This window comes from Hyperolius riggenbachi, chromosome 7 (genome assembly GCF_040937935.1).
Source record: "Hyperolius riggenbachi isolate aHypRig1 chromosome 7, aHypRig1.pri, whole genome shotgun sequence".
NCBI lineage: Eukaryota > Metazoa > Chordata > Amphibia > Anura > Hyperoliidae > Hyperolius > Hyperolius riggenbachi.
In genome coordinates, this window is record NC_090652.1 from 300,385,458 (window position 1) to 300,398,995 (window position 13,538).

At 50.1% G+C, this 13,538-nt stretch overlaps 1 protein-coding gene across 2 annotated transcripts in view; it reads right to left on the reverse strand.

Annotated features, from left to right (window-relative positions):
* Positions 1-13,538, reverse strand: part of CYP27C1 (cytochrome P450 family 27 subfamily C member 1) — a 52,632-nt gene that overhangs the window by 27,272 nt on the left and 11,822 nt on the right. The window contains exon 1 of one of the 2 annotated variants that reach the window (XM_068247109.1): positions 9,770-9,948. The exons of the other annotated variant lie outside the window; for it this stretch is intronic. Within the exon in view, the coding sequence (XP_068103210.1) occupies positions 9,770-9,895 (126 nt within the window). The 5' untranslated portion in view covers positions 9,896-9,948. Of the gene's footprint in view, positions 1-9,769; positions 9,949-13,538 lie in introns of those variants that run through there. 2 annotated transcript variants of the gene reach the window in all.

Genomic DNA, 13,538 nt, shown 5'->3' on the forward strand with positions numbered 1-13,538 from the left:
ACCAATGTAAATTCACACAGGCAGTGACATGGTTAAAATCGCATATACCCTCACCTATGCGAATTCGCATGCAGGCAGGGACGGATCTAGACCAAGTTGCCCCAAGTTGCGCCTGGGGCAAGGTCAGGTTTTGGCGCCTAAACTGCCATTCCCCATCCAAATTTTGACGCCTTTTTAAGAATTCAGTAAACTGCGCCTGGGGCAAGAGACCTGCTTGCCCCCCCCCCCCCCAGATCCGTCCCTGCATGCAGGGGGGCGCTGGGCTGCTGTAACCTGTGCTCTGAGCAGCAGGGGGTGCTGTGCATACATTGTGGCAGCAGCAACAGGGGGCGCTGTGCTGCTGCAACCTGCGCTCTGAGCAGCAGGGGGCGCTGGGCTGCTGTAACATGCGCTCTGAGCAGCAGGGGGTGCTGGGCTGCTGTAACCTGTGCTCTGAGTCTGAGCATCAGGGGGTGCTGTGCATACATTATGGCAGCAGCAGCAGGGGGCGCTGTGCTGCTGCAACCTGCGTTCTGAGCAGCAGGGGGCGCTGGGCTGCTGTAACCTGTGCTCTGAGAAGCAGCGGGCGCTGGGCTGCTGTAACCTGTGCTCTGAGTCTGAGCATCAGGGGGTGCTGTGCATACATTGTGGCAGCAGCAGCAGGGGGCGCTGTGCTGCTGCAACCTGCGTTCTGAGCAGCAGGGGGCGCTGGGCTGCTGTAACCTGTGCTCTGAGCAGCAGGGGGCGCTGGGCTGCTGTAACCTGTGCTCTGAGTCTGAGCATCAGGGGGTGCTGTGCATACATTGTGGCAGCAGCAGCAGGGGGCGCTGTGCTGCTGCAACCTGCGTTCTGAGCAGCAGGGGGCGCTGGGCTGCTGTAACCTGTGCTCTGAGCAGCAGGGGGCGCTGGGCTGCTGTAACCTGTGCTCTGAGCAGCAGGGGGTGCTGTGCATACCTTGTGGCAGCAGCAGGGGGCGCTGTACTGCTGCAACCTGCGCTCTGAGCAGCAGGGGGAGCTGTGCTGCTGCAACCTGTGCTCTGAGTCTGAGCATCAGGGGGTGCTGTGCATACATTATGGCAGCAGCAGCAGGGGGCGCTGTGCTGCTGCAACCTGCGTTCTGAGCAGCAGGGGGCGCTAGGCTGCTGTAACCTGTGCTCTGAGCAGCAGGGGGCGCTGGGCTGCTGTAACCTGTGCTCTGAGCATCAGGGGGTGCTGTGCATACATTGTGACAGCAGCAGCAGGGGGCGCTGGGCTGCTGCAACCTGTGCTCTCACCAGCAGGGGGCGCTGGGCTGCTGCAACCTGCGCTCTCACCAGCAGGGGGCGCTGGGCTGCTGCAACCTGTGCTCTCACCAGCAGGGGGCGCTGGGCTGCTGCAACCTGCGCTCTCACCAGCAGGGGGCGCTGGGCTGCTGCAACCTGCGCTCTCACCAGCAGGGGGCGCTGGGCTGCTGCAACCTGCGCTCTCACCAGCAGGGGGCGCTGGGCTGCTGCAACCTGCGCTCTCACCAGCAGGGGGCGCTGGGCTGCTGCAACCTGCGCTCTCACCAGCAGGGGGCGCTGGGCTGCTGCAACCTGCGCTCTCACCAGCAGGGGGCGCTGGGCTGCTGTAACCTGTGCTCTTACCAGCAGGGGGTGCTGGGCTGCTGCAACCTGCGCTCTCACCAGCAGGGGGCGCTGGGCTGCTGTAACCTGTGCTCTCACCAGCAGGGGGCGCTGGGCTGCTGCAACCTGCGCTCTCACCAGCAGGGGGCGCTGGGCTGCTGTAACCTGTGCTCTTACCAGCAGGGGGTGCTGGGCTGCTGCAACCTGCGCTCTCACCAGCAGGGGGCGCTGGGCTGCTGTAACCTGTGCTCTCACCAGCAGGGGGCGCTGGGCTGCTGCAACCTGCGCTCTCACCAGCAGGGGACGCTGGGCGCTGAATATACACTGTGGCAGCAGCTGCTGGGCACAGCTGGGGGAGCAGCAGGGAATTATATAAGCAGCGATGGTAGATTAAGCTCAGACTCCGCTCTTGTATATACATTCACTCTGCCCAGCGCAGGGCTCATATTTCCCATCTACACCAGATGCTGAATCCCTGAAAGCAGATGGAATTCTTTATTCATTCTGTGAGCCGGGGAAACAATCTCCACCGGACACGGAAAAAAACCCGCAACAGGACGCAAAGTTCCCAGAACGCTGGTGGGAAGGATTAGGGGGATGCACAGGCTGTGATCACTACTGGGCCCTTGCTCCAGCAGGGGCCACTCAGTCCCTCAGCAACCTTTGCATCATCTCTTCATTTGGGGTTACAGTAGTTATGATTTACCACTGTTTGTGTACTTTACAATCATTTAAGAGGACATGTAATAAGCATAATAACCTTTAAGAAAAACATTTGTTACAGCTGATACAAGTCCTGCAATAAATCTGCAGTGTCTACTTCCTGCTTTCATGGAAGCAGACGTACGGTTTAAAAATTAGCTGCTGTGCTAAGATAGCCAGTTGACACAGCAAAGAGATCAAATTAGAGTTGTGATTAGTCACAGATGAGGGGGATTAGACAGGCTAAACTCTCTAAATACATACAGGGTGCATTCCTCTATGTTTTCCTTCTGTCCTGTACAAGCAGTCAGGTCCACTTTAATGATGGCTACAAGAACACATCACAATCTAGCAGTACTTGGGAGCTCAGAATCTACAAGACTATTTTATTATTACTATTGATTTTTTAGTTCCTACATGTGCAGAGAGTGAAGTGGAGTGGAGTCATCCATTGTCTGCCTGTTGTGTGATATGTCTGGTTGGGTTGCTGGAAACGGCTCCCCCTGCATGCCTGGGGGCCACTTTGTGCCATGGCTTTCTGCTTGGAGCTGTATGTATGTGACACTAAAGCTACATATTTCCACAAGAGACCAATTCACTAAGGCTGTTAAACATCTCCATAAATGTCAATTCACAAAGAGCATGCTGTAAAACAAGTGAGATGTTCGGTATCTGGAGCAGAGAGGAAGTTCTGAGTTCAGGTGCCCATACACCTTCCAATCTGCCATCACAAGGACAATCAGATAGGGTGTGTGTGTGTACAGTGTGTGTGTGTGTGTACAGTGTGTGTGTACAGTGTGTGTATGTGTGTATATGTGTGTGTGTGTATGTGTGTGTGTGTGTGTATATGTGTGTGTGTGTGTATATGTGTGTGTGTGTGTATATGTGTGTGTGTGTGTATATGTGTGTGTGTGTGTATGTGTGTGTGTGTATGTGTGTGTGTCTGTATATGTGTGTATGTGTGTGTGTGTGTGTATATGTGTGTGTGTGTATATGTGTGTGTGTGTGTATATGTGTGTATGTGTGTGTGTGTGTGTGTGTGTGTGTGTGTGTGTGTGTGTGTGTGTGTGTGTGTGTGTGTGTGTGTGTGTGTGTGTGTGTGTGTGTGTGTGTGTGTGTGTGTGTGTGTGTGTGTGTGTGTGTGTGTGTGTGTGTGTGTGTGTGTGTGTGTGTGTGTGTGTGTGTGTGTGTGTGTGTGTGTGTGTGTGTGTGTGTGTGTAGATATGAGCAGTATAGATATGAGTTGGAGGAGCCTTTAAGTGCAGGATATCCCGTTCGTCCTCCGCAGCCCCCATCCGCCCTCTGCCGTCTCGATTTTTTGCCCATCGTGTGAAATCCCATAATGGGCAGGAGAACCATGGAATTTAGAGTGGGCACCTGCAACAGAGAACAAACAGGACTAGGTCTCGTATCAGATCTTAGATCGTGGCTAGGTATTTTATAAGTTCTTGGAGATTGGTTAACCTATTTTGGTTCCTGGACGTAGAAACTACGTCCAGGAACCATGCACGCTACTGCGAGCTCCCGCAGCCGATCGCGCGCGGGCACGCGCACTCCCGGCCGCGGATTCGGTAGCCAGGGAATCAATGTATCGGGCTATGGTGCCTGATCACTGATTCCTCTCCCCCGCTGAGAAAGCGACAGCTTCTCTCGGAAGCTGCTCCTTTTCTGGCCGTTCCCTCCCCGATGCGTCACTCTAACCGTGTGTTACGCTTAGAGTGACGTCATGTAAACAAACTCATGGCCACCATCTTGTGGCTAAAAAGTAATACTACAACTGAAAATAAAAATAAATTAAAATGAACACACATTTACATTATAAATCTATTGTTTACCTCCCACCCTCCCAAAACTACCCAAATAAAATGTTTACTATAAAAAAAAAACAAAAAACATTACAATTAAAAAAAAAAACAACATGTAAATATTTACCTAAGGGTCTAAACTTTTTAAATATCAATGTTTCTATATTTTTTTTATTTTAAACTTGTTAATAGTGATAGATGCAAAATGGAAAAAATGCACCTTTATTTCCAAATATAATATTGTCGCCATACATTGTGATAGGGACATAATTTTAACGGTGTAATAACCGGGACATATGGGCAAATACAATACGTGAGTTTTAATTATGGAGGCATGTATTATTTTAAAACTATAATGGCTGAAAACTGAGAAATAATGAATTTTTCCATTTTTTTCTTATTCTTCCTGTTAAAATGCGTTTACAGTAAAGTGGCTCTTATCAAAATGTACCCCCAAAGAAAGCCTAATTGGTGGCGGAAAAAACAAGATATAGATCAGTTCATTGTGATAAGTAGTGATAAAGTTATAGGCTAATGAATGGGAGGTGAACATTTCTCACGTCAAAACCACGGAACCTGAATGGGTTAAATATTGTAATAGATCTGGGAGCTTGGTTAGATCTCATATTAGATCTGGGAATTTGGCTAGGTCTTGTTTTAAATCTGGGTGCTTGGTTGAACTTCATACAGTATTAGATCTGGGTGCTTAGTTTAGATCTGGAAGCTCAGTTGGGTCTCAGGTTATATATGGGAGCTAGGTCTCGTAACAGATCTTGGAGCTTGGCTAGGTCTCGTAACAGATCTTGGAGCTTGGCTAGGTCTCGTAACAGATCTTGGAGCTTGGCTAGGTCTCGTAACAGATCTTGGAGCTTGGCTAGGTCTCGTAACAGATCTTGGAGCTTGGCTAGGTCTCGTAACAGATCTTGGAGCTTGGCTAGGTCTCGTAACAGATCTTGGAGCTTGGCTAGGTCTCTAATTAAATCTGTGAACTTGGCTAGGTCTCGTTTTAGATCTGGGAGCTCAGCTGAGTGTCATATAAAGCCCCATCTACACTTTACAATTTTCCATCAGATCGACCAGTGATCTGATAAGAAATTGCATTGTGTGTAGACATCCAAATTGTTTCCGATGGATTTAGCAATCCATTTGCGTAAAGTACCCAAAATCGATTGGAATGCATTGATCTGACAGAAAAGTGTACCATTAAGATTAGGCTTTAGATCTGGGAGCTTGGTTTAGGTCTCCTATTTAGAGATGGCCCGAACGGTTCGCTGGAGAACGGTTCCCGGAAAACTTCTGTGGTTCGCAGGGAACCGCAAACTTTTCTGGAAGTTTGATTCGGCCCCATAGTGCATCATTAGGGTCAACAGCTCTTGAGAGCTAATCTTGTTCTTGTGATCGTGTGTGTGTGTGCGCGTGTGTGTGCATGCCACTTGCATTATATTTAGCCCTGTCACTCAGTTGCAGCTGGCCTTTGGCCCCTTGGTGGTATAATTATTACTACTGTGCCAGGTACAGATTTGTAATACCCATCACTGCATACCTCTTGTTCCCTTCAATGCACCCACCTACCTACGTGATTGCACGCCGTGTCACTGTGCCTGTCCGGTACCTGTCTGTGTGTGACATGAGCACACTTGTAATACCAGTCATTGCATAATTGTTCACAGACTCACAGTACCTGTGTGACCGCACGCTGTGTAATATACCACTCCGAGCATACCTGTTAACTGCACCTGTGTGACCGCTGCACATTGTATTGTAATACCAGTCACTGCATGCATACCTTTCACTGCATCTGTGACTGCACATTGTATTATACCTCACAGTCAGTGCATACCTTTCACTTGAATGGATGGCAGACTTGCCCTCCATAACAGATTCTCGTGAAAGGATTTAAAATTGATTTGTCTCATACACAGCAGGGCCTCAAAAGTCCTCCTGTATTGTTATTTTTTGTCACTACCTCGGGTCTTGCATGCCATGCCTGCTGCCTTCCTTGGATGTGTGGTGGTAGCCGTTTCTCAGGCTCCAACTCCGGACCAGAATTAAACGCCGACTCCCCGGCTGTACGCTTTAACAATGGTATAGAAAGAACCATCGACAGTATGAGCAACGATGGACTACTTGACCTGCTGTCACAATTTGCCATCCAACTTCTGTCTTGTTCTGCCTCAAGCATCCTGTCAGAAAGGACCTTCAGCGCAACTGGAGGCATTGTCACTGAGAAGAAGTCGCCTAAGTCACAAAAGTGTTCAGTACCTCACCTTTATCAAAATGAATGAGGCATGGATCCCGGAGGGCTACTGCCCGCCTGAAGACTAAGTCAGTCCCCACACACAGCATTTCTGCCTGCACGCCGTGTGAGTGGCTGCCTGCCCCAAGACTAAGTCGCTCCCCACACAGCATCTCTGCCCGCAGGCCACTTCACTGCCTTCTCCGCCACCACCAACAGGGTCCAGGACTCCAGGCGGATTCCTGAATTTTTAGCTACAGTGGTTTGCAAAAGTATTCGGCACACTTGAAGTTTTCCACATTTTGTCATATTACTGCCACAAACATGAATCAGTTTTACTGGAATTCCACGTGAAAGACCAATACAAAGTGGTGTACACGTAAGAAGTGGAACCAAAATCATACAGGATTCCAAACATTTAAAAAAAACAAAAAAACGGCAAAGTGGGGTGTGCGTAATTATTCAGCCCCCTGAGTCAGTCAATACTTTGTAGAATCACCTTTTGCTGCAATTACAGCTGCCAGTCTTTTAGGGTATGTCTCTACCAGCTTTGCACATCTAGAGACTGAAATCCTTGCCCATTCTTCTTTGCAAAACAGCTCCAGCTCAGTCAGATTAGATGGACAGCGTTTGTGAACAGCAATTTTCAGACCTTGCCACAGATTTTCGATTGGATTTAGATCTGGACTTTGACTAGGCCATTCTAACACATAGATAGGTTTTGTTTTAAACCATTCAATTGTTGCCCAGGCTTTCTGTTTAGGTTTGTTGTCCTGCTGGAAGGTGAACCTCCACCCCAGTCTCAAGTCTTTTGCAAACTCCAAGATGTTTTCTTCCAAGATTGCCCTGTATTTGGCTCCATCCATCTTCCCATCAACTCTAACCAGCTTCCCTGTCCCTGCTGAAGAGAAGCACCCCCAGAGCATGATGCTATCACCACCATATTTGACAGTGGGGATGGTTTGTTCAGAGTGATGTGCAGTGTTAGTTTTCCACCACACAAAGCATTTTGCATTTTGGCCAAAAAGTTTCATTTTGGTCTCATCTGACCAGAGCACCTTCTTCTACATGTTTGCTGTTTCCCCCACATGGCTTGTGGCAAACTGCAAACGGGACTTCTTATGCTTTTCTGTTAACAATGGCTTTCTTCTTGCCACTCTTTCATAAAGGCCAACTTTGTACAGTGCACGACTAATAGTTGTCCTATGGACAGATTCCCCCATCTGAGCTGTAGATCTCTACAGCTCGTCCAGAGTCACCATGGGCCTGACTGCATTTCTGATCAGCGCTCTCCTTGTCCGGCCTGTGAGTTTAGGTGAATGGTCTTGTCTTGGTAGGTTTACAGTTGTGCCATACTCCTTCCATTTCTGAACGATCGCTTGAACAGTGCTCCGTGGGATGTTCACACCCAAGATAATAAGGTCGTTGCTTCATTTTGGACAGACCAAATTTGATCAGCTGGACAGTCACTGTTGTTCTTTCATTGAGCTACCACAGCCCGGCGACCATATGGGCTTGATAACCGCCACGGCCTGCACTCTCGCCATGGTGCGCACCAGTCCAGCACGGCCGTCACTACGCAAACAGCTGTTTGCGGTGCGTTACACAGCGAGTTTGGTGTGTCAGTGTGAAGCAGTAGTCTAATTACACTCCCTGATTGATGTATACACATGCAAGATGTTTTAAAGCACTTTAGGCCTGCAATTTAGTATTCAATGTGATTTAATTTCTGCCCTTAAAACGCTGCTTTGCGTCAAATCCAGATTTTTCCCCGGGACTTTTGGCATCTATCCCACTCATCCATGCAAAAACTCAGATGTTAGACCCCTTGAAACATCTTTTCCATCACTTTTCTGGCCAGCATAAGTGTTTCTAGTTTTCAAAGTTCGCCTCCCCATTGAAGTCTATTGCGGTTCGAGAAAGTTCACGCAAACCGAACTTTTGCAGAAGTTTGCAAACCTCAAGTGGGAGGTTCGGGCCATCTCTACTCCTATTAGATCTGGGTGGCACATTGGGTATCTTCTATTATATATGTTCTGGGGTTAGGCATCATACAGAATTTGGGCAATGTATTGGATCTGGATTGCAGCTCCTGGCCTGAAGTGACCTGGAAGCTGCAGACCAGAGACAGCGATATAGATATATATATATGTATTATAATCTATACATATTTCGATACAGAAACTGGATATAAATAGATGCAGTGTGATGTAATAGTAAAATAGAACCATAGGGGTCATAAAATCGAATTATTTGCCTACAGCAGCAGCATTTCCCGGCACACACCTCCAGCCTGCGATGCTCTCATCAACCAAACTGCAAAAACAAAAATCTGATACCCAGACTGCGGCCAGAAACTGGAGAGTCAACGCCTGGTCCCGCCCACCTCCCGGTCCCCGAGCGCGCGGAGGGGCGGGGTCTGCTGACAGGCCACGCCCACGGTTGTATAACTCTCCGGAGAACACGTGGGGACGGAGGAGTGAGTTTTGGAATAAGTGGACCCCGTTAACACCTGCCATGCCGAACTTGCCCATTTCTGGGCATAGCTTAACCCTCGCATTCCCGGCCTCCAAGTACAAGAGACGCCCTTTAACCCTTTCTGCGCGTTCCTGACTAGGAGGGGAGATCGGCCACACGCCTGCGATGTCACTACAGCCGATCTTTTATCCCGGCAACGCTAAAACATGGTTGGCTCAGAACCCTCTGCCAAAATCAATGGCACCGGCTGCCGACACGTTGTAGTGCCCGGCCCAGGGAGGGAGTTTTTTTTTGTTTTTTTTATAGGCATTAGTAATCACATCTGCATACTGGAAAGCTGCAGATGTTATTACTAATGCTTATAAAAAAATAAAAAAAAATATTGCGGCTGAGAGATCAGGGGAACAAAAAAAAAAATCTAAAAAGTATGTAAGCCCCCATATTCCAAACTGAAAAGTTCCCCAAACTCAAGGGGTCTCACGAGGGTGATCTGCCCCCCAAACTCTAACCTGAAAAGTTCCTCATACTTCAGGGGTTCCGCGAGGGGGTGATCTGACCTTTTTTTTTACTCCAACCTGAAAGGTTTCCCTTAAACTCCGGGGGTCTCACGAGGCGGGGACCCCCCAAAAATAAAAAGGTTTTGCTGGGACAGTAATTTAACCTCCTCTCCCAATTACAACACCAACCCCCCAATACTTCAACCTGAAAAAAAAGTTCTACAAACTGCAGGAGTCTTACGAGCGAGGAGAGGGTGATCTGCCCCCCCTCCCCTCCCTTCAAATTGTGAAAAGTGCCTCAAACTTTTAGAAACGTGTGCTGGGGAAGTAGCTCTGCTCACCCCTCCTCCTATCCTGCAGACCAATACTATCAATCAGCCTTGCCCTTTTGTAGAGGCCCCCTAAAAATGTCTGTTTGGAAGAAGCCCCCCAATAACCCCCCCCCCTCCAGGCTCTGCCCCATCCTACCTGGATCTGGTGGATGCGGCTGAACCCGTCTCTCCAGAAGAACTCCAGCAGGTTGCTGAGGGTGCTGGGTCCGGGCATCTCCTTCAGGTCCTTGGGCACAGATGCCACCTTCACCCCCTGGGGCATGACCCCCTGAGCCTCCTCCACGTCTTCCCTGACTGCCTGGCCGGCGTCCCGGAGCCCCGAGAGCCTGTGCAGCCCCCTCCTGCAGCCCCCCAGCCTGGCACTGAAGCCCAGCACAGCCATCCTCACTCCTGAGCCAAGTCTGCTCTCCTGCATGCGGGGGCATCAGCTTACACCTTTATCCAGCCTGCCCCCCTCCTCCTCCCAGAGGGGCTGGAGCAAGGGGGGGTGGTCTCAGGGCTGCATCAATGGACTCATGTGTTTCATGGGGGGCACCCCCTGCTCACCTAGACGCCTAGACGGGCATCACCAGCCGTTAACCCTCTGAGGGGCTTCCAGACACCAGCTAACACTTTCCAGGTTTGGCTGCGCTGATTGGTGTTTATTGTCTCCAGACATGATCATTAATTGCCCGCAGTAACCCCTTTAGTGCCGCATTCAGCAGAGAGACCCCCGGGATCCGGGTTGGGGGGAGCAGAGCGCGAGGGGACACATGCTTCTCAACCAGCTTCAGCAACTTTTTGTGTTTGATTTTTGTTTGTTTTTGTTTTGTCTTTTTTTAAATAAACTTTTTTTTAGCGTAACTGATGTTATCTTTTCCACTGTTTGTAGTGTTTAGTTTTCAGATAAAGCAAAACATTGGTCGTTTTTAATCCTTTTTGAATAAAGTGCCAAAATATTAGGCAGAATAAATTAGGATGCAGCCAGAAAACAAACAGAAGATGTAAACTTAACTACTGTCTATGCATTTCCGAATTAGCAGGGAGAAAAACTGCATGTGCTGCATTATGGAGAAGAGCAGCATATACTGTACTATGGAGAGGGGGAAGGAGCAGCCTGTACTGTACTATGGTGAGGGGAGAGGAGCAGCATATACTGTACTATGGAGAGGGGAGAAGAGCAGCATGTACTGTACTATGGAGAGGGGGAAGGAGCAGCCTGTACTGTACTATGGAGAGGGGAGAGGAGCAGCATGTACTGTACTATGGAGAGGGGAGAGGAGGAGCAGCATATACTGTACTATGGAGAGGGGAGAGGAGCAGCATGTACTGTACTATGGAGAGGGGAGAGAAGCAGCATGTACTGTACTATGGAGAGGGGAGGGGAGCAGCATGTACTGTACTATGGAGAGGGGAGAGGAGGAGCAGGTACTGTACTATGGAGAGGGGAAGGAGCAGCATGTACTGTACTATGGAGAGGGGAGAGGAGCAGCATGTACTGTACTATGGAGAGGGGAGAGGAGCAGCATGTACTGTACTATGGAGAGGGGAGAGGAGCAGCATGTACTGTACTATGGAGAGGGGAGGGGAGCAGCAGGTACTGTACTATGGAGAGGGGAAGGAGCAGCATGTACTGTACTATGGAGAGGGGAGAGGAGCAGCATGTACTGTACTATGGAGAGGGGAGAGGAGCAGCATGTACTGTACTATGGAGAGGGGAGGGGAGCAGCAGGTACTGTACTATGGAGAGAGGAGAGGAGCAGCATGTACTGTACTATGGAGAGGGGAGGAGCAGCATGTACTGTACTATGGAGAGGGGAAGGAGCAGCATGTACTGTACTATGGAGAGGGGAGAGGAGCAGCATGTACTGTACTATGGAGAGGGGAGAGGAGCAGCACGTACTGTACTATGGAGAGGGGAGAGGAGCAGCATGTACTGTACTATGGAGAGGGGAGGGAGGAGCAGCATGTACTGTACTATGGAGAGGGGAGAGAAGTAGCATGTACTGTACTATGGAGAGGGGAGGGAGAGGAGCAGCATGTACTGTACTATGGAGAGGGGAGAGGAGCAGCATGTACTGTACTATGGAGAGGGGAGAGGAGCAGCATGTACTGTACTATGGAGAGGGGAGGGGAGCAGCATGTACTGACTATGGAGAGGGGAGAGGAGCAGCATGTACTGTACTATGGAGAGGGGAGGGGAGCAGCAGGTACTGTACTATGGAGAGGGGAGAGGAGCAGCAGGTACTGTACTATGGAGAGGGGAGAGGAGCAGCATGTACTGTACTATGGAGAGGGGAGGGGAGCAGCATGTACTGTACTATGGAGAGGGGAGAGGAGCAGCATGTACTGTACTATGGAGAGGGGAGGGGAGCAGCAGGTACTGTACTATGGAGAGGGGAGAGGAGCAGCATGTACTGTACTATGGAGAGGGGAGAGAAGTAGCATGTACTGTACTATGGAGAGGGGAGGGAGAGGAGCAGCATGTACTGTACTATGGGGAGGGGAGGGAGAGGAGCAGCATGTACTGTACTATGGAGAGGGGAGAGGAGCAGCATGTACTGTACTATGGAGAGGGGAGGGGAGCAGCATGTACTGTACTATGGAGAGGGGAAGGAGCAGCATATACTGTACTATGGAGAGGGGGGAGGTGCAGCATGTACTGTACTATGGAGAGGGGAGAGGAGCAGCATGTACTGTACTATGGAGAGGGGAGAGGAGCAGCATGTACTGTACTATGGAGAGGGGAGGGGAGCAGCATGTACTGTACTATGGAGAGGGGAGAGGAGCAGCGTGTGCTGTACTATGGAGAGGGGAGAGGAGCAGCATGTACTGTACTATGGAGAGGGGAGAGGAGCAGCATGTACTGTACTATGGAGAGGGGAGAGGAGCAGCATATACTGTACTATGGAGAGGGGAGGGGAGCAGCATGTACTGTACTATGGAGAGGGGAGAGGAGCAGCATGTACTGTACTATGGAGAGGGGAGGGGAGCAGCATGTACTGTACTACAGAGAGGGGAGAGGAGCAGCATGTACTGTACTATGGAGAGGGGAGAGGAGCAGCGTGTGCTGTACTATGGAGAGGGGAGAGGAGCAGCATGTACTGTACTATGGAGAGGGGAGAGGAGCAGCATGTACTGTACTATGGAGAGGGGAGAGGAGCAGCATATACTGTACTATGGAGAGGGGAGGGGAGCAGCATGTACTGTACTATGGAGAGGGGAGAGGAGCAGCATGTACTGTACTATGGAGAGGGGAGGGGAGCAGCATGTACTGTACTATGGAGAGGGGAGAGGAGCAGCATGTACATGTACTGTACTATGGAGAGGGGAGAGGAGCAGCAGGTACTGTACTATGGAGAGGGGAAGGAGCAGCATGTACTGTACTATGGAGAGGGGAGAGGAGCAGCATGTACTGTACTATGGGAAGGGAAGGGGAGAAACATGTACTGTACTATGGAGAGGGGAGAGGAGCAGCATGTACTGTACTATGGAGAGGGGAGAGGAGCAGCATGTACTGTACTATGGAGAGGGGAGGGGAGCAGCATGTACTGCAGTATGGAGAGGGGAGAGGAGCAGCATGTACTGTACTATGGAGCGGGGAAGGAGCAGCATGTACTGTACTATAGAGAGGGGAGAAGAAGAGAAGCAGCATGTACTGCACTATGGAGAGGGGAAGGAGCAGCATGTACTGTACTATGGAGAGGGGAGAGGAGCAGCATGTACTGTACTATGGAGAGGGGAGAGAAGCAGCATGTACTGTACTATGGAGAGGGGAGGGGAGCAGCATGTACTGTACTATGGAGAGGGGAGAGGAGCAGCATGTACTGTACTATGGAGAGGGGGGAGGGGAGCAGCAGGTACTGTACTATGGAGAGGGGAAGGAGCAGCATGTACTGTACTATGGAGAGGGGAGAGGAGCAGCA